The sequence below is a fragment of the Dryobates pubescens genome, chromosome 20 (genome assembly GCF_014839835.1).
Source record: "Dryobates pubescens isolate bDryPub1 chromosome 20, bDryPub1.pri, whole genome shotgun sequence".
In the NCBI taxonomy this organism is placed as follows: Eukaryota; Metazoa; Chordata; class Aves; order Piciformes; family Picidae; genus Dryobates; species Dryobates pubescens.
In genome coordinates this window covers 17,884,155-17,904,157 of record NC_071631.1, presented here as the reverse complement: position 1 = coordinate 17,904,157, position 20,003 = coordinate 17,884,155, and the positions used below count along the sequence as shown (strand labels likewise).

Genomic DNA, 20,003 nt, shown 5'->3' with positions numbered 1-20,003 from the left:
CCTGCTGCTGCCAGTTCCCAACCAAGCAGTACTGCCAGACCAACTCCTGCCACACCACCTGTCAGACAAAAGGATTGGAGCAGCTGGTTTGGCCCAGGCAGCGCCACCTTTCTACCCTCTAACTACGAGGCAATCTAAAGCCAGCCAAGTGCATGCAATTCTCCCTACAGGCCCCAAAAAGGGTCTTTGGGCAAGACCAAGCCAGGCTGCACCCAGCTGGTTTACCTCAAATAAATAACTCCCCACATGTAGGTCCGGAACCACATGGCAGTGCCCGAGTTAGCCTGGTACTTGCGAATGAGGATGGGGTGAGGCACGGGGAGCAGCCCCACCAGGGTGCCATGCTGCAAGAACTTGAGGATCTCCGATTCATCAGTGAGACCCCTGCAAAAAGAGAGATCAGGAAGAGCCTTAGCACATCCCACAGACACCCCCAGAACCCCTACAGCACGAAGCAACACAGAATCCTTAAATAGCTTGGGTTGGAAGGGACCTTAGAGATCATCTACTCCAACCTCCCTGACGTGAGCAGGGACACCTTTCAATTAGACTCAGCCTCATCCAACCTGGCCTTGAACACTCCCAGGGAGGAGGCATCCACAACATCCCTGAGCAGCATATTCCAGGGTCTCACCACCCTCACAGTGAAAAACTTCTTCCTATGATTCAGTCTTGCCCTGCTCTCCCTCAGCTTCAAACCATTCCCCCTTGTCCTGTCGCTGGACACCCTCATGAAAAGTCCCTCTGCAGCCTTCCTGTAGGTACTGAAAGGCAGCTCTAAGGTCCCCCCAGAGTCTTCTCCAGGCTGAACAACCCCAGCTCCCTCAGCCTGTCTAAACAAAGACAGAGAGAGCAATCATGGCCACCAAGAACACATGCTCTCCACTGTAACAAAGAATTGAGAAGGGATCAAACAAACAAGAAGCGTGCCAAGCAAAATAACATCTCCTCTGCTGAGCCCCCAATGCTTTCAGTTATACTTCACAAAGAGTCTCCTGGAGACCCTTCAAATTCAAAGTGCCAGCCTCACAGAGCTCCTCTCACACTGCACAGCCCTTTCTCTCCAAAAATGTGCTTACTTGTCAATGCAGATCTTCTCCACCTGAGGGACCAGCACCTGCAAGAGCCTCATGATTGTCTGCAGGGGAAGCTTTGACTTCCAAGACATCACCTAGAAGTAGGAAAGCCCACAGGGAAATCAGTGCTCTGCAGTTACCTCCACAATGAATGGGGTCTGCAAAACTCATGGAGGTGGTGGATGAACTGAGTGCACAACAGCAATGCCATCAATCCTGGAGCACCACAATTCAGAGCCACTCAAGGAAACTAGTGGCAGGGTGGTTTAAGATAGGTAAAAGCAGCCTTCTCTGCAGGTGACAGTAAACATCTGGAGCTCTGGCCACGTGTCAAAGACATCCCTTAGGAGGAGATGATTCCCTAAGGGAGTCTCTGCTGGCAAGGGAAGGGGGGGCTGTGTGTTGTGTGACATTTCTGCCACAATGCCTCCTCATTATTTATTTCCTCTGTCCAGATTCCCTTACCCAGTCAGGAGTTGGGGTCCACTGTCCAATGGAGGATGTGCTGGAGAGACGCCTTCGGTCCCGTCGGGGCTGTGAGGCCTCCTGTCAATGAAGATTACTTTTCAAAAGACAGACAACACAACCAAGCAAACCACATGGAAGAGCAAAAAAAACAACCCATTTGCTGCTCACTTTTCCCCCCAGCTTTTCCAGAGCACTGCTGGAAAAGACAGCTCAGCCTGTCCCTAGGACAGAACAAAGCCACCGGGCCCCCATTCACCAAAACCATTTGCTTTGACCCAGTGAGTGGCAATATTTGATGTCCTTCCAGTCCTCTTGAGTTCATTTCACACCCCAGAGCCTCCCTACACACCAGTGTCTGGCCTTACCCCACTCCAGGGCTCCCCATCGCTCCCAGCTGAGGGTGGGTTCCCCTCTGGAGGAGGCTGTGAAGACTCAGGCTCCAGAGAACGCATGGTCCCATCCTCTGACACCTGTGACTTCTCTGTGAGCTTGTCAATTCCTGCATTCAAAGCAGAAAAGGCTCAGGAACAAGAAACATAAGTGAATTAAGCATGCTTAAAAGCAGGGGGTTCTTCTCTACCCTCCCTACAGGTGCAGACACCTTGTGCAGCAGCTGACAACTGGAAGGCTCTCCTTCCAAGGGGAGAATCACAGCATGGCAGGGGTTGGAAGGGACCTCCAGAGATCACCGAGTCCAACCCCCCTGACAAAACAGGATCACCTAGGGGAGGCTGCACAGGAATGCATCCAGACAGGTTTTGAAAGCCTCCAAAGATGGAGAAGCGAGATCTAGCCAGGATTTCACTCCCCCCAAAGGTTTGTCTCTAGGATAATGCTACCTGGTGTAAGAGGAACACAGGTTCACAGGGATAACCTCCCTGACGTGAGCAGGGACACCTTTCAACTAGACTCAGCCTCATCGAACCTGGCCTTGAACACTCCCAGGGAGGAGGCATCCACAACATCCCTGAGGAGCATATTCCAGGGTCTCACCACCCTCCTACTGAAGAACTTCTTCCTAAGATCCAGTCTAACCCTGCTCTCCCTCAGCTTCAAACCATTCCCCCTTGTCCTTGTTGCTGGACACTCTCATAAAAAGTCCCTCTGCAGCCTTCCTGTAGGTACTGAAAGGAAGCTCTAAGGTCCCCCCAGAGTCTTCTCCAGGCTGAACAACCCCAGCTCCCTCAGCCTGTCTGAACAAAGGCAGAGACAGCAATCATGGCCACCAGGAACACATGCTGTCTCCACTGTAACAAAGAATTGAGAAGGGATCAAACAAACAAGAAGCCTGGCAAGCTGGACAACCCCATGGAAAGTCCCTAGGACAGAACAAAGCCACCAGGCCCCCATTCACCATAACCATGCTGTGACCCAGCGAGTGGCAACATTTGATGCCCTTGCAGCTCCCCTGTGGCAACGTAGCGTCCACACGGACACCGAGGCCGAGCGAAGAGAAACTCAAGGCAGCTTACTTTGACTTGCTGGTGATCAGCTTGGGCAAACTCAGACTGGAAAGCAGCAAACCACCACTGACAGATGTAAACTCTTAATCTCTCCCACACCCAGTGAAAGGGTGAGTCCACCCCGTATCTGGCAGGGAAAACAAACCGCTCTCCCGTCAGCGAGCTGAACCACAGCTCACCCGGAGTAGCCACCAAGCTCGTCTTCAGGGTGCCTGGCTCAGCAGGGGCAGCAGGATGTGACCCTTCCATGGAGACCCCATCCTGGGAGTTGGTGCGAGAAATGGGCTCAGGAGTCTTCTTCTTGCGCTGCAGCCCCTTCTGGATGGCCTGGGAGTCCGTGGGCAGGTTGGCCAGCTGGTGAAAGACGTTCCGCTTGCGGATGACCGCGTACACCAAGTTGGAGTTCCCTGGGAAACACAGCAACAAAACCAGCAGGGAGGTAAGACTCAAAGAGCTCTGCCCTCGAGCTGCGCTGCCACCCACAGAGGCAGCGGCACAAGAGCAAAGAGCAGAGCTTGATAGCCTCTTATCCGTTACAAAGCGGTACAGGAAAGGCAGCGAAACCCTGCCGGGGTTGGAAGGCTGACAAGAAGTGGCTTAGAAACTGACATTCCATCAGCTGAAAAGGATCACAGAATTGTTAGGGTTGGAAGGGACCTCAAGGCTCAGCCAGTTCCAACCCCACACTACAGCAGGTTGCTCACAGCCACATCCAGCCTGGCTGCAAAAACCTCCAGGGGTGAGGCTTCCATCGCCTCCCTGGGCAACCTGTGCCAGGCTCTCACCACCCTCATGGGGAAGAATTTCTTCCTAACATCCAATCTGAATCTACCCATTTCTAGTTTTATAGGAAAGGGACAGTGTGAAGCACATCTTAGCACCTGTTTTGGAAGAGGACACAGTCTCAGGCTGCGTCAGGGGAAGTTTAGGCTGGAGGTTAGGAGGAAGTTTTACACAGAGAGAGTGATTGCCCACTGGAATGGGCTGCCCGAGGAGGTGGTGGGGTCGCCGTCGCTGGGGGTGTTCAGGGCGAGGCTTGACAGGATGCTTGGTTCCATGGTTTAGTTGATTAGGTGGTCTTGGATGATAGGTTGGACACGATGATCTTGAAGGTCTCTTCCAACCTGGTTTATTCTATTCTATTATTCTATTCTAAAAGGTTGTTAGTCAAGAGTCAACATTTCTCCACCTTCCAAAGAGCTCACAAGACAGATCAGGAGCATTCCATCTTGAAGAGAAACATGCTTGGAAGACCAAAGCCAAATTGCTGCTGCTGGCAAGGTGGCAGAGAAGAGAATGAAACCATCTCCTAAAATAAACCACAAATCACAGCCACAAAAGCTGCTTCAGGATCTGGTGACCACCGCTCACACAGTCTCCAAGAAGGAAGCAGGATGGTCACTCCTGCTTTGCAGTTTGATAGCAAACCATTAAGTCTTGAGCAGGTTAAGGCACCTCACTTGATTGTTTCCTTGAGGGAAAAGGCTGTCAAAGCACAGGGTCATTCCTGGAAAGGTAGGAAGTGCCATAACTTGGTCTGGATGGAGCTGTTTGGTCTTGAGCTCCGGCGACCTGCCAGAGCAGATCTGAGGCACTTTTAAACGTTCAAGGGAGATGGAAGTGGTTCTGTCCCTCACTTACACTGCTGAGTTTCACAGCAATGTCCAGCCCATCATAACTTCAGCACTATGCTTTCCCTTCTTCTTGCCCATCTCATCTGCTCTACAGAAGGCTGAGGTTATGCTGATAATCAGCTGCCATCTCATTTAGCTCTAACCCAACCTGTCTGGGTCAGGACACAACATTGATTACTCACTAACCCAACTTCTCAGTCCTAGGCAAGGCTCCACACAGCTGGTGTCTACACTTCTCCCCTTCTCCCATCTGTTTGGACTCTCTCTGAATTTCCATCTCAGGTTCCCTTGGACTAAACCAGTGCAAACCCACTAAATACAGCAGACAGTCTCTCACCATCAAACTGGTACTGAATGATGTTGTTGAAAACTTCCAGCAAGAAGAAAACGAGATGGTGGTTCTGGACAGCAGAGAACAGGAACCAGGTGGTGGAAAAAGCCTCCAGGAGATGCAGCAGCTTGTTAGCAGCCACCATGGAGAGAGACTTCAGGTAGGGAGACACTGTGGAAGGCAAACATGAAAACTGGAAAGAGCCACTTAAATACACCACTAGGAATGGTTCTCTTCCCACCCTGCACTTCTGGGAAAGTCTCATGGCACAGCTGAGCCCAGCAGGGTTCCACAGGAGCATTTCCAAACAGAGGTGAAATGGAGACATTCCCTAACAAAAGCAGGCACTTCTACTTCCAGGGGCTCTTGTGTCAGAGATGTTACTGGTGTGAAACTACACATCTTCTGCAAAGCTTACACCACTGGCACCATCTGCACTAAGCCCATGGGAAGCCACTGCCACCACAGGGAGGTGGCACTCCCTGCTGGAAAGGGATAGCAGTGCCAACCATCTTTCACCAGGCCTTCAGGCACATGCCACTCTGCCACCCCAGAAGTGCCCTAGGGACTCTGCCCCATCTGACTGAGCTCAGGCAACAGCCCTGCAGGCAGGTCCAATCTGCAGCTGGCACCTCCAGCACAGACTGGGAAGGATGCATTTCCAGCAGCACTGGTCAAGGTTAGGGGGCACAGGTGGGAATGCAGGGAGAGGGAAGGAAGAGCAGCCAGAGCTGCCCCCTCTGCGTGCTGTGGTTTCACACGGTGCTCACCGTTCACGACGATGGTCAGCAGGCAGTCAAAGAGAGGCTGCAGCCGCTGGTGCCCGCTGGTTATGATCTTGTGAAAGACCTGTGGGGAGGAAGGAGGTCTTGAGCAAGGCAGCAGCTTACTGAAAGCACCTTCTCAACCAAAACCAGTGCCACCCCCACACTAATCGCTTCCTGACACCATTCCTGCCTAGGCAGGGCCCTGCACGCTGCACAATTACACAGGTGGGGAAGGCTGCCCCGGCTGCAGCTTCGCGCTCCAGGAGCACAAGGAATGCTTTGGGGATGTGATTAGGGCTCCACAACACTGCAAACAGAAACTGACTCTCAGCTCTTCCAAAACCCACAGGCAGCCTGAGACAGAGAATAAACCACCAGGAAGTGAGAAACACCTCCAACTCCACTGGATTTTGACTCTGAACCCTAAGGACATCTGCTTGAAATGCCACAGAACTAAACATTTCACACTTGATTTTAGTGCACACTTCTAACTCCAGTGTTTGTCCTACTGTTCTTAGCTATAGCCTCAGCCATGGAAAGACTCAACAGCTTCACAACCAGTTCAGACATTCCCACTCTAGCTGGTATGCCTGCAGAGAAGACCTGCAGCACAACAAAAATACAGCAATGCTCTCAAGTGAATGGAAGGCAATAGGAAAACACAAAGCATCAAGAACAGTTCTGGTGGGCACATTTCCTCCTGCTCCTTCTGGTGGGAATCTCCTTTTGGAAGCTGCTGAAAGGTTCTTCTCTGGTGAATGTGCCAGAAGGGGAACCTGAGGCTGGTGCTGTGAAATGCACAGCTCTTTGTAGGCAGCGCTGTGCCCTCAGCACTACAGACTGATGGGTGAACAAAACCTTGCAGCAGCCCAAAGCTGTGGGGCTGAGCTTGGTAGCACTGGTCTGACAGGCTCCACACAGCTCTTGTTACTTGGGGCAGAGCCAGCAATGCAGTCAGGTCTCCTGCCTTAGAATCACAGAATTGTTTTGGTTGGAAAAGACCTCTAAGATCATGTCCAAATGTTAGCCTAACACTACCAGGTCTGCTGCTAAACCACGTCCTTCAGCACCACATCTCTGCATCTTTTAAATCCTTCCAGGGATGATGATTCAACCTGGGCAGCCTGGTCCAAGGCTTGACAACCCTCCAGAGAAGAGGTTTTTCTCATGTCCAATCTAAACCTCCCATAGCACAAGCTGCTCCCATAGCACAAGCTGAGGTCATTTCCTCTCTTCCTATCACTTGCTACCTGGCAGAACAAACCAAAACCCACCTTGCTCCAACCTCCTTTCAGGGTAGAGAGTGAGAATGTCTCCCCTCAGCCTCTTTTTAGAATAGCATAGAATAGAATAGAATAGAATAGAATAGAATAGAATAGAATAGAATAGAATAGAATAGAATAGAATAGGACCAGGTTGGAAAAGACCTTTGAGGTCATAGAGTCCAACCTATCACCCAACACCATCTAATCAACTAAACCATGGCACCAAGTGCCCCATCCAGTCTCTTCTTAAACACCTCCAGTGATGGTGACTCCACCACCTCCCTGGGCAGCACACTCCAATGGCCACTCTTTCTGTGAAGAATTTCTTCCTAACATCCAGTCTGAACCTCCCCTGGTGCAGCTTGAGACTGTGTCCTCTTGTTCTGCTGCTGCTTGCCTGGGAGAAGAGACCAACCCCCACCTGTGTACAACCTCCCTTCAGGTAGTTGTGGACAGCAATAAGGTCTCCCCTGAGCCTCCTCTTCTCCAGGCTAAGCAACCCCAGCTCCCTCAGCCTCTCTTCACAGGGCTGTGCTCCAGACCTCTCCTCAGCTTTGTTGCCCTTCTCTGTCCAGGAACCCGTTCCCTCAGCTGCTCCTCAGAGGACTTGTTCTCTAGACCCTTCACCAGCTTTGTGGCCCTTCTTTGGACCTGCTCCAGCACCTGCAACCATGTCTGGTAGAGACCATGCACCCATCCCACTCACGCCAGTCCCAGAGTCCTTTAGACACCAGCCCAGCACCACCCAGGGTCCTGTTCTTTAGGATCACCTCCTGTAGATTCCATGGTATCTCATGCATCTGCACCCTGCCAGCCCTGTCACCTCAGGTTAACAGCATGCCCCCAGTGAGTCCCACCAGTGCTTGGCCAGATCCCAGCTCCTCAGCGGGCTGGCAATCTGGAAAGGATGAGCGTGTATCAGAGGAGGCAGGACAATTATTTGTGGAGGTACAAAAGAGGAGTTAGGAGGGACAGAAAAGAGCTGCTGGAGCTGTACTCACTATGATGAGCAGGTCTGCATGTGTCCCTGTGAAGACAGGGATGTCCATAGGCACTCGTACAGAGTAGGGCTTGTTCAGGCGGACCCCGAAGTTGCGCTCCCCACTGAGAAGCAGGAGGATAAAGACCCCAATGTGCATCAAGCCCACTCGTGCTGCAGGGGGGTGGAAACACAACCAAAACCCAACAAACCACATGTCAGAGTGAGCACAGCGGACTCCTGAAGTCAGAAGAGCAGTGAGGACAGAGGAGAAACGCTATGGGACTGAGAGCAAAACGCACAGAGCAGCTCACTCTGGTAAGAGGCACCCCACGGAGAGCTCCCTCCAGTGCCCTCCACAAGCACATCCATGGGCCAGGGCAGTGGTTAAAGTCTTGGACAGATCATGGTTCTCTTCATTATGTGCTTGCTGTGAACTCTTCACTGCAGCAGGGAAGATCTTACTCTCTCTGCTCCCTAGTGATGGAGTTAGGCCTGATTCACAGCCAAGGCTCATTTCCCCCTTTTCATGGGATCAGGGACACATGGGATCAAGGACTCAAAATGAGCCAACAGATGCTAAGGGTCTCTCTCCTCTGTGTTCTGATATGAACCCTGTCCAGCTTCTAATCCATTGCAAACATGAACACCCAGCTAACTGAACCACTCTACTCCATGCCTGCAGAAGGCCAGGAACAGGCACTCAAGATGCTATCACATCTCAGGGCTAGGGAGGAAGCCTTTTGAAACCATTCTAGCTCAAGTGCCAAGCACAGATCATCCCAGATACTGAAACAGCCTACTTACACTGGTCTGCTCTGGCATCATTGAGAAAATACAAGATGGGCACAAGGATGTCCAGAACATCACTGCTCTTCAGCACAAAGAAGAGGAATTTCTGGAAGAAAGGGGAGGATTTCAGACAATCAAAAGCATATTTGGTTTCCTGCACCATCCTGGAGGACTCAGGCCAGCTAGCCTCAAGCTAATTAGTCTCTGAAGAATGTTGTAAGGCTGCTGTGTAGAGTAGCTCTTCAACTCCAGTGTTATTTGTAGTTATTTTAGCACCTGCTCCTGCATTTGCCCCAAGCTCTGACCCTCAGGAGCTGCCACCTCTCTCACAAGCTCTCTCTGGAGCCAGACACCTCCCCAACCCACCCCACAGGGCTTGTGCTGCCGACCAGGGTACAACAGGATCACTGCTATCTGCCCACAGCTCTTCAGCAGGGCTCGGGCCAGCCAGGGCCACACAAGGCTCTGGGCAACATGCAAGGTGGGGTAAATCTCAGCAAGAAGCAGATCCACACCTTGTTGAAGTCACAGAGTTTCCAGAAGAGGACAAGGAGTTCCTGATGGAATTGGATCTTCTTGGCAGAGTTTGGCAGGTAGGTCTGGACCAGTGGGTTTGATAACAAGCGGGCCACTCCCTTCAGGATGAACTGGAAATCCTGCCAACAGACCAGGGAAGAGACTGTGATGGGCCCAGGGCTCAGGCAGTCAGCACAAAATCAGCCAGGAAATGGCTCAGGACAGGAGCACTTTACCTCCTCTCGGTGTATCCTTGAGAGGTAATTCACAAACAGATTGTCTGGTCCAGGAGGCTGCCAAAGAAAACCAGTGAAATGTTTACTGGCAACAAAGCTCACACAGGAAGTCAAAGGGTAACCACTGCCTCTGGGGGCTAATGCCTCCCACTTCAGCTTTCCTCTCTAATCCAATTTTAAACACCAGGAGACAGAGCACCTCAGGCAAGAGTGAAATCAGGGGCTTTTCACTTCCTTGCTCCTGATTCAAGTCAGTGAATCTACAGCTGTTTAGTGACCTCCAGGAAACAAGCAGGACTGGACCAGAGATAGCAGCCAGCAAGGAAAGGAGTGCTCCTGAGCCCTACAGGTCACAGAATCACAGAATTATTGAGGCTGGAAAAGACCTCTGAGATCATCAAGTCCAACCTATGACCTAACACCACCACATCAGCTGAACCATGCCACCAAGTGCCACATTCAATCCTTTCTTACAGACCTGCAGGGATGGTGACTCCACCACCTCCCTGGGCAGTGCATCCCAATGCCCAATCAGCCTTTCTGTGAGGAAGTGCTTCCTAATATCTAACCTAACCCTCCCCTGGCACAGCTTCATACCATGCCCTCTTGTCCTGTCACTGGTTGCCTGGGAGAAGAGCCTGCCCCTCACCTGACTACAACTTCCTTTTAGGTAGTTGTAGAGAGTGATAAGGTCCCCTCTAAGTCTCCTCTTCTCCAGGCTGAACAAGCCCAGCTCTCTCAGCTACGTTCAAGGCAAGCTGGTGCAAGAGAAGCACAGGGAGTTCAGGAGAGCAGCAAATACAGATCCCAGTGTCACTCACATCCACATCATCCATGGCTGTTCCAGTGGTCGTGCCATCCACAGTGGGACTTGAGCTGGTGGAGCTGTCATAGTCCAGAGTGACGATCAGCACCTGGGCTGCCTCCTCCACCAGCGGCTCGCGGTAGTCAGAGAAGAGCAGGTGGTTGTAAGGGATGCCGTAGCCCACCGGGTCATAGGCACACACCACGTTCAGGAGGGAGGTGAAGAGTGGCAGAGCATGTCTGGGGAGGAGAAAACATTGTCAGGAGGCAGAAACAGGAAGCACCAATTGTTGCCTTGCAGAGGGACTGGCATCTCCCTCTCCGAGAGTTTGGAGTAATAGAACTGCTCTGGCTGGAAAAGACCTTCAAGATCACTGAGTCCAACCGTTACCTAACTCAGCCAAGGCTGCTGCTAAAGCATGCCCCTCAGCACCACATCCCTGCAGCTTTTAAACATCTCCAGGGATAAGGATTCAAACACCTCCCTGGGTAGCCTGTTCCACTGTTGGAGAACCCTTTCAGTGAAGTTTCTTCTAATGTCCAACCTAAACCTCCCTTGGTGCATCCTGAGGCTGTTTCCTCTCATCCTAATCACTTATTACTTAGGAGCAGAGATCAACCCCAGTCTGTCTCCAACCTCCTTTCAGGGAGCTGTAGAGAGCAAGTAGGTCTCCCCTCAGCCTCCTCTGCTCCAGACTAAAGAACCCTAGTTCCCTCAGCTGCTCCTCACCAGACCTGCTCTCCCAACCCCTTTGTTGCCCTTCCCTGGGCCCACTTCAGCACCTCAATGTCTTTCTTGTAGTGATGGCCCCAGCACTGAAGGCAGTACTCAAGTCAACACTAAACACAATCATCTTTAACCTGTGATAGTGTCCCATGACTGAGCAGCCCAGAGAGAAGAGCTGACTCTCCAGCTCTCAGCTGGTCTCCTGGAACACAGCTATGAGGGAAATGGAGGTGAAAAAGGCCAGGTGGCCTCCCAGAGGAATTCTCTGCAGCCATGTGAAAAAGAGGACAGGACCTCAAAGCTCTGCAGACTCTGGAAAGAGAAAGCTGTCAGCCTTCAGCCAGGCATCTGCTCTTCAAGACGAGCAACTGTCACCGGAGGGGTTCCAAGTGCCGGAGGAGACAAAGTCACTAGAGGGCAGCATTCATCCGGCACCACAAACCCTCCACCGCAGGGCCGCGCCACCATCCCCAGCAGGGAACTGGCTCTGCAGCTGGGAACAGGATCTGGAGCCGGGAACAGGATCTGCCATTTCCCCACAGGCCAGCGACAAGTCCTGCATCAAACTCAGTGAGCACCACGCTCAGCCTCTCCTTTAGATGCTGAGGAACAACTCTGACTAAGCAGAGATGCTAATGAAGCACATGCAAGACAGGGACAAAGAAAAAGGACAAGAGCCCCTCCTTGATCCCTTATAACCAACACACCCCATGGGAGAGATTTGAAGGTATTTCTCCCCCTGGTACCCAGGCCCCCACCTCTCACCTGTTCTCTGTGGAGCAGAAGAACTGTACCCAGGGGTTGGTGTTGCTGCTGTCTGAGCAGGGAGGCAGATACATGGCCTCAGAGAAACAGGTCAGCAGCAGCTTCAGCAGCTCTGTCCTGAAAGGTGGAAAGAAGAAACTAAGGTCTGGAGCTATTCAGGAGTAGGAACTAGACACAGGAGGCACAATCACCACAACCTGAGGAAGGCTCAGCCTCATCTAGAAAGCCCTCCCTGTATGGGGCTAAGCCCATTTCACCTCATAAGCCATGTGGCTGGCACAAAGCTCAGCAGAAGTGCTGCCTTATGAAACACAAATACAGAGCAGAGCTCCCAGATGTTTGCAAAGCAGCAATGTTCTGCCACCTCCTGTTGCAGATACTCTGACTCCCATATCAAAAAGTCAACTGTTCTGATTTTGGGTTTGTTTTTTTTTTCCCATGTTGCCAGTCCTGTTAGCTCAGAAAGGAGCAAGCAAAGAGCCCCTTGGGAACTACAAACAGCAGAGGCAAGGAGAGCCCATCCCTCACCCCCTCTCCTGAGCCCAGTTTCTCTCCATTCTGCCTTTGCAGAGCCTCTTACCTATTCAAGTCATGGATGTAGTTAGGCTGTGGAGAATGGGCAAAGCCCACTCCTGCCTCCCAGATGTACTCACAGCTGTCAATGGAGTGGATATCTTCTGCTGTGTCCTGTGGGGAGGAAGAAGACGTTGGAGCACAGAAGGCAGAAGCAAGAGTTGACAGCACTTGTGGCACCCAGGGCAGTTCAGCTGTTGTCTTTAAGCAGCAGCAAAAGAAAACAGCAGGGAAGCATCCAAACACTCAGTCCCACCTAGAGAGCATCTCTGACAGAGAGCCTCTCATCTCCAGCTGGTACTGAACATCATCCATGCAGAATGAGGCCCTTCCTCTAGCATGCCAAGGTGCAATGCTAGCCAACTCCACCAGGAAGGGTCACCACTGCCAAAGGATCCAAGCCACATTCTGGCCTCACTACTGGAATCATCACCATCTCCTCTCCCTTCCTCCACATCTCCTGAAACACAGCCCAGGTCAGGGCCTTCTTCTGCAGGTGCAGAGCACCCCACAGGAGGTCAGTCTTGCTCGACACTCTGACCCTCTTTCAGAGCACATCACATTGAGTGTACCCACATAATGGTGACTCACAGTGGCAGCATCCCAAGGGCAGGAGAAACAGCAAATTAAGCCTCATTTAAAATAAAAGCAGGTATGGCTGTGACATGCCTTTGTTTTTTTTCAGAGGGCAAAGCAAGAAGGTGACTGCAAAACTGTGATTTCTCCTAGAGAGAAACCTCCCAGCCCCTTGGCAGCTGCTGGCAGGCCTCCCAAACTCCTGCTTTGCAACCTGAGCAGATGAGCCACAGCAGTTTGCCCTTCCTTGTCATGGCCAGGGAGAGCTGAAGCAGCTTTGCAGCGACAAGGAGCCATTGAAAACCACCTGCTGAGCCTCCAGGAAAGACCAGGAGCAAGGGACCAGATGGCTGCATTTGCCTCAAGTGCACTTGGTACACTTTGGCTGTCTCTTTTCTAAGGGGCAAATTCTGCTCCTTGTCTTTCTCTGCACTTGGGGAAGGCAGATGAGAGGACTGTTTCCAACCACTCTTGGTTCCCCCTGCATAACCTCCCCCCACAAAGGCACTGATCTCAGGACAGCAGGGTTTGAGGGCAGCCAGAATGCACTTCCCCACCCCAACCATGACTCCCCCAAACCCAGCATGTTGACAGCAGCTACTGCTGACACAGAAGCAACTGCAGCTTCCTCCACACTCTGGGCTTCTCCTACATTGCTGCTCACTTCCTACAAATAAGCCAGAGCTCACCTGCTGTCAAGTTCCTCTCCTCCAAACACCTTTTGCTGAGGCTGGAGAGCCCAAGACCTCCCTCCACAACCAAATCTTGAGCATCTCCTGCCAGGAACAGGTTTCACAGCAAGGAATGCAGTTACATCCACAAAGCTGCTTCTATCATGTGTGACTAAGCAGGAGAACCAGGAGGAGACAGCATATCACTAACCATCACTACAGGAGATTCCCCAGGCTTGAACAAGCAGGTGCTGATGTCTTCAAAGAGTTCAGCCTTGGCAACTACCTGATAAAACACAGGTGCAGGCACTGTGCATGACACAGGCAGCCCTAGTTTCTAGCCATAATTCAGCTGACTTCATTAGGAAGACAAACAGCAGAGTATGGCTGACTCCTGAGTCTCTTTTGCCCATTTTCCTCCCAGCTCTTCCCCCTTTACCCAACACTGCTTCATCAGCTTTCTACCATCTCTGCATCTCTGAGGCCACAGCTGTTCTGCCATGGGATTGAGGTGGCCCTACCCATATCTCTGTTCTTAACCTGCAGTCAGACCCCATCACTGGTAGGGACAGAGAGAGAGAGAGAGAAGGAGAGAGACAGACCAAAATCTGTCAGTAGCTCAGCTGGTAGGAGGTGCCTGCTTCAGGGAACTCCCCTGAAGACAGTCACCATAAGGATCAGAACACATTTGTCTTTGCTGCAAGGACACAAAGAGGGAGAGGAGGCAGAAAGACACAATAAAGACCATCCCCCTCTCATTCAAGTCACTGCACCTGCCATCAGGCAAACAGCTGCTTCCTGCCCCAGACTGCACCAAATTGCCAGTGGAAGGAACAAGGTGCTAAAGGTCTCTGCTTTGCTGGCAACCACAGACCAACTGTTTGCCAGCACAACCACCTTTTCCTGAGGGGTGAGCTGCAGTACAGGGTAAATGTCAATCACTCCATTTGAGACACATCCAGCTGTGTACAAACACCACACAGTGAACTCAAAATGTTGACCAGTACTAGTTACTGTGGGTTACAATCATAGAATTGTCAGGGTTGGAAGGCACCTCAAGGCTCAGCCAGTTCCAACCCCCCTGCCATGGGCAGGGACACCTCACACTACAGCAGGTTGCTCACAGCCACCTCCAGCCTGGCTGCAAACACCTCCAGGCAGGAGGCTTCCACTACCTCCCTGGGCAACCTGTGCCAGTCTCTCACCACCCTCCTGGGGAAGAACTTCTTCCTAACATCCAATCTGAACCTACACATTTCTAGTTTTTTTCCATTCTTCCCAGTCCCATCACTCCCTGACACCCTAAAAAGTCCCCCCCGCTACTTTCTTGTAGCCCCCTTAAGACACTGTAAGTCCACAATAAGGTCTCCTTGGAGCCTTCACTTCTCCAGACTGAACAACCCCAACTCCCTCAGTCTGTCCTCATAGGAGAGGAGCTCCAGCTCTCTGCTCATCCTCGTGGCCCTTCTCTGAATACACTCCAGCATGTCCAGGTTCAAGCTCAATGACTCCATGTTGTCCTGTCTGGAAGTTTGCAGGGCCCTGCAGGGGTTTTCCAGCCCCACCCCCATGCAGCTCATCTATCTGCATAGGCAGATCATCTCTTGGCTCACTCACCACCGTGCTCCTCCGGTGGCTCTGCACGGTGAAGTCAGGGCAGAAGAGCAGATCTGCAACAGCAAGGAGCAGCGACTCGGCCAGGGGCCTGGCATTGTCATCATCTTCATCTCCCTGGAAATGAGAAATGTGGAAGAGAGCTGTCAGCCCAGGGTGAGCAAGGAACACACAGCAACACAGTAGTGGGACACAGCAAGAGAATCAGAGACTTGTTTTGGTGGGAAAAGACCTTCAAGTCCTCCTTGAGTCCAAGCGTTCTCTAACTCTACCAAGGCTGGTGTTAAACCGTGTCCCTCAGCACCACACCTCTCTGTCTTTTAAGCATCTCCAGGGATGGAGATTCAACCTGGGTGCTTCCAGTGTTTGAGAACCCTTGCAGTGAAAAAGTTCTTTCTAATATCCCACCTAAATGTGCAGCTTGAGGCCATTTCTTCTCATGCTAGACGATACACTCCCCGAGAACATGCAGAGAGACAAGAAATGACAAAGGAAGAAGAGGGAGAGACACACAAAACCCAGCCAGGACAGGGAAGGAATTCCCCCAGGAAGGTGCTGACTAAACAGGAACAAGCTAATGACACCAAACTGGACAAAGGCCTGGAGATGCTGGGGAAAGAGAAGAGCAGCACTGGACCTTGCCATGTGGAGATGCCTGACTTACTGAAGACAAAAGGAAAGAGAATCATCCACCAAGAGGGTTTGACAGTCAAGAAGGAGGGTGGATTTGGATGGTGCACAGAGACTGCAATAGGAAGAAGCCAGCCAGCAGCCATAAGGTGTAAAACCTCTCAGGGCCCTGCAAGGGCTGCCCAGAAATGGAGGTGACAGAACCAAAGAGGCTGCATGCACCATGCAAGGGGCTGCCTCAGCCTGCCAGGGCAGAGTGAACATGACAGCAGAGGGGATTTTGCCATCTCCAGCATTCAAAGCAATCACTGGAATCATGCATGGCTACTCTTCTGCAGCCGTTGCCAGGGGAAACCTTGCCAGATCCTGCCTGTCAAGGAGCATTGTGGATGGGAGGCCTTCCCACCACACTCCAGTGCTGGGAGGAAAAGCAGGGAGCAGGAATGGAAGGAGCTTATCTAACTTGGCCAGGCCTCTGTCAGCCTGCACACGACACAGGGCTCCTCAATCACAGCTAACTGAGAGAATGGCCTGCATGGCTCCGGGTGACAGCAGAGACACTGTCATCAAACAGCCCCTGGATGTAAGGACAGGCCCAGAGAGCACAGATGGACCAGCACAGCAAAGCTGCTGATACCTGAGCTCTCAGGCAGAGATCAAATGCCAGCCATTAGGGTATAAAGAGATTTCTTTTCCAAGGATGATCTTTGCTAACATCGCCTCAGCTGCCAGAGGAAGGCCCTGCAGGCTCTGGGTGCCATCACATCCCAGATGGGCAGCACACAACAAACAGTACAGGCTGCCTTACAGGAGGAAGGCACCAGGCTCCAGGAGTACTGCCATCCATCACTGTGTCATGAAACAGGTGAAAGATAAAGGCACACATACTTACTAATGGTCTAGGCATATCATCATCTTCCCTTCCAGTTCCCACAGAGAAATCAGCCATCAGACAAAGCCTTTGCTTCCAGATTAGATGAGGCCTTCCCTAAAAACTCAGGGCTTTATTTGTCATCCTCTGCCAGGCAACTCAATCAGCCTTACAGCTGCTTCTGCACATGGTTAAGTGATGGAGCACATTGAACCACAACAGCTCCACTGACATTCAGGAGGCCAAACAGCAGGAGAGCTTCCCAAACCCAGCACATCTGCACTGGGCTGCATGACACTGGGGTGATCCCACTACTCCAAGGCTCAGAAACTCTTTCTTCTAGGTACTAAACAAGGTGGAAAAAGCCCTAACAGCAGCCTAGCTGAATCAGAACACTGAGCACCCTGTGTGTTCCTTCCCAAAACAAGCTCCTCTATTGTTAAGTCTCTCCAGAACTCCCTAGCCCCTGCAGGGATGAAAGGATGGAAAACCACCACCCTCCCAATCACACAGATCTCATAACACAGGAGGGCTAGCAAAGCCTTCCCTTTCCACCACCCAGAACTTCCCCTCCAAGTACATCAAGCAAAACAGATTAGAGGTGACAGGCAGGGACAGCACAAGGTGCAGGCTTTGTACTCTACCAACTGCTGCCAACCCTTCACAACCTTCCCAAAACCACTGCAGTACCCTGAAGGCTCAGGGCAAGGCACGCTTCAAGCACAGCCATGCTGACCTGATTCAGAGAGTCACAGCAGAGTGCTGCTAAAGGAGCAAGCAGGCAAATGTGTATTCCTGGCCTAACTCAGCTGTGTTTGCAATGCTGTTTGTGTTTGCAGGAGATCCTAAAGCACTTTCACTCTGTTCCTCTGAGACACAGAAGAGGACTACTGTGCCTGCTCTCCAGACAGAGAAATGTAGGGAGGTGCAGAGACTCCCCTGAGGTTATAGACATCACTGACAGAGCCAGAATCAGTCCCTAACTCTTTAACCTTAATTCTTGAACCCTAATTCTTCAGCCACTCTTGCTCAGTTGTGGGCTTCACCTGTCATGCTAGGCCCCTAATTAAAACTGTACCCCTCAGCCCAGAAGTAGGGTATCAAGTTAGGATGCCAAGAGCTTCTGTGGCACCATTTGTGACACAAATGGTCAGTGGCAGTGACACCCTATTTCAGTTTGACTTGATTCTGGAATGAATATTAGGTAATGAAATAAGGGGATTTGGGTTAAGAGAGTCACACAGCCTTTAGTACCACTCTCACCTTCACCTTGATTCACACCTTCAGGAACACTGGAGAAGCCTTCCCTAACACACCAGTGCTCTCCTACAGCTGCACAGCCAAGTGAAATATTCAGATGATGCAGCAACCTGTGCTAAACAAAGCAGCTGAGGGGGAGAGGAAGAACAGCAAGGATCAAAGAAAAGAACTTAGAAGATGTCACCTAATTGCTGACTGCACAAGAAATAACTGGAATAAAGTTGCCCTCCAAAAGTACAGGAAGTCTCTTTGCTCCAGCCTCCCTTCCAGCCTCCAAAAGAAGAACAAGCCTCAAGAGACAGACCCCTCCTCTGCCAGCTCCAGGGACAGTTGACCAGAAGAAACCTCTCCAGTCTGGGTCCTCAAAGATGTAAGGCAGGATACGGGTGAGGAGCCGGCAGCAGTTCAAGACGATTTGCCTCTCCTTCTCCGTGTGGCAGCCACTCTCTGCTCCCTGCACCAGCTTCTCCACAGCCTGCAGGAAACAAAACCAAGGCAGGTAGTGTTAGCAGGACACAAGTTAGAAAGAGCTGGGCAGGTCTGTCCTGCTGGTGATTCCCTCACATAGGGATATGAGAAGTTCTTGGAGCCCGCTGTCTCTGAGTTCAAGTGGTACAGGTGCTGCTGCTGCTGCTGCTTGCAACGCTACAGTTAATGATCTTAACCAGACCTGCCTCCATTTCTACAGTCCCACTGCAAGAGACTTCACAAGGCAGGGCTAATCCATGCAGCACACGTGTTGTGCCATGTGAGACTGCCAGCTCCAGCACCAGGAGGCTCCTTCCAGCACTGCTCCCTGACAGCACACGCTGCACAGAGCAGATCAGGTTAATCAGCTGCATCAAGCACAGGAGACAGAGACAGAAGCAAAGCAGCAGCACTGTGCTGTGAGGTGTGAGGTGCTGGCAGGGGAAGCCTGCACAGACACACACAGTCTGACAGATGCTCATGTGCTGTGGTGGTTACAGCAGGACCTTGCCTGACTCAGGAGGTGGAAGCTAAGCAGCTGCCTGTGACTCTTGAGTGACCCTGTGAAGAGGGCTGCTGCTCTGGAAAGAACTTCTGGCCTGGGTCTCTGCAGCCCACTGCTGACACTGACACTGAAGAACATCCCTGGGTTGTCCAGGACAGGATGTGGGTCTTGCCAGGCAGCTACCTCAGCTTCTCCTTCATAGAATGGTTTGGGTTGGAAGCAACCTTAAAGCTCATCTAGTTCCAACCCCTGCCATAGGCAGGGACCCCTTTCACTAGACCAGGCTGCTCGAGGCCTGGCCTTGAATACCTCCAGGAAGGGGGCACACACAACCTCCCCAGCCAACCTGTTCCAGTGCCTCACCACCCTCACTGCAAAGAATTTCTTCCTAATACCTAACAGATCCTAATATCTAATATCTTTCAGGAGGTTCTACCCACAGACAGATAAGGGAAGCTCCTTCCCCCAGCAGCTGCACCCACTTGCTCTTATTCCCCTTTTGTTTCCCCATGGGATCAGGGAGTGAAAGCCAAAGCACTTTCCAAGGATTCACCTTGCTGCTTTTTAATTCATGAAGGCATGTGCCCCTGCTTATTCCCCCAGCAGATTGTCTGGGTCACTGCCTCTGCCTGCCTGCCTCACTGCATTAATGGCCATTTAAACACTGTTGGTGCAGTCCCAGTCCACACACTGCTCTGTGGCTGAGCTTAACCATTCTTTCAGGCACATTTGTGGCTCTGAACACTCTGACTCTCCAGCCATGACTGCAAATAGCACTTCAGCCATGCTGTCATGCTCTCAAGGGACACGCAGCATTGCTTACTCCAGCAGCTTGCTGTGGTTGGCACAGGGCAGGGCCCTCAGCCTGGCTGCAGCACTGCAGGCTCCTCTGGTCCTGATATCCCAAAATCTACAGCTCCTGGACAAACAGCCCTGCAATCAGCAGGTCTCCCAACACATCTTTTTTTCAGTAGCCCATACATTAGTCTTGGTTTTGGGGGAAAGAGGACAC

At 51.7% G+C, this 20,003-nt stretch overlaps 1 protein-coding gene across 1 annotated transcript in view; it reads right to left on the bottom strand.

The window, feature by feature from the left end:
• Positions 1 to 20,003, bottom strand: part of HID1 (HID1 domain containing) — a 31,951-nt gene that overhangs the window by 1,446 nt on the left and 10,502 nt on the right. The window contains exons 3-18 of the mRNA XM_054170728.1: positions 18,323 to 18,493; positions 15,261 to 15,374; positions 12,404 to 12,510; positions 11,824 to 11,940; positions 10,349 to 10,571; positions 9,528 to 9,584; positions 9,291 to 9,431; positions 8,791 to 8,881; positions 8,006 to 8,157; positions 5,743 to 5,821; positions 4,979 to 5,143; positions 3,187 to 3,414; positions 1,910 to 2,043; positions 1,542 to 1,622; positions 1,080 to 1,171; positions 226 to 384 (exon numbers count right to left, since the gene is read on the bottom strand). Of these exons, the coding sequence (XP_054026703.1) occupies positions 226 to 384; positions 1,080 to 1,171; positions 1,542 to 1,622; positions 1,910 to 2,043; positions 3,187 to 3,414; positions 4,979 to 5,143; positions 5,743 to 5,821; positions 8,006 to 8,157; positions 8,791 to 8,881; positions 9,291 to 9,431; positions 9,528 to 9,584; positions 10,349 to 10,571; positions 11,824 to 11,940; positions 12,404 to 12,510; positions 15,261 to 15,374; positions 18,323 to 18,493 (2,111 nt within the window). The remainder of the gene's footprint in view (positions 1 to 225; positions 385 to 1,079; positions 1,172 to 1,541; positions 1,623 to 1,909; positions 2,044 to 3,186; positions 3,415 to 4,978; positions 5,144 to 5,742; positions 5,822 to 8,005; positions 8,158 to 8,790; positions 8,882 to 9,290; positions 9,432 to 9,527; positions 9,585 to 10,348; positions 10,572 to 11,823; positions 11,941 to 12,403; positions 12,511 to 15,260; positions 15,375 to 18,322; positions 18,494 to 20,003) is intronic.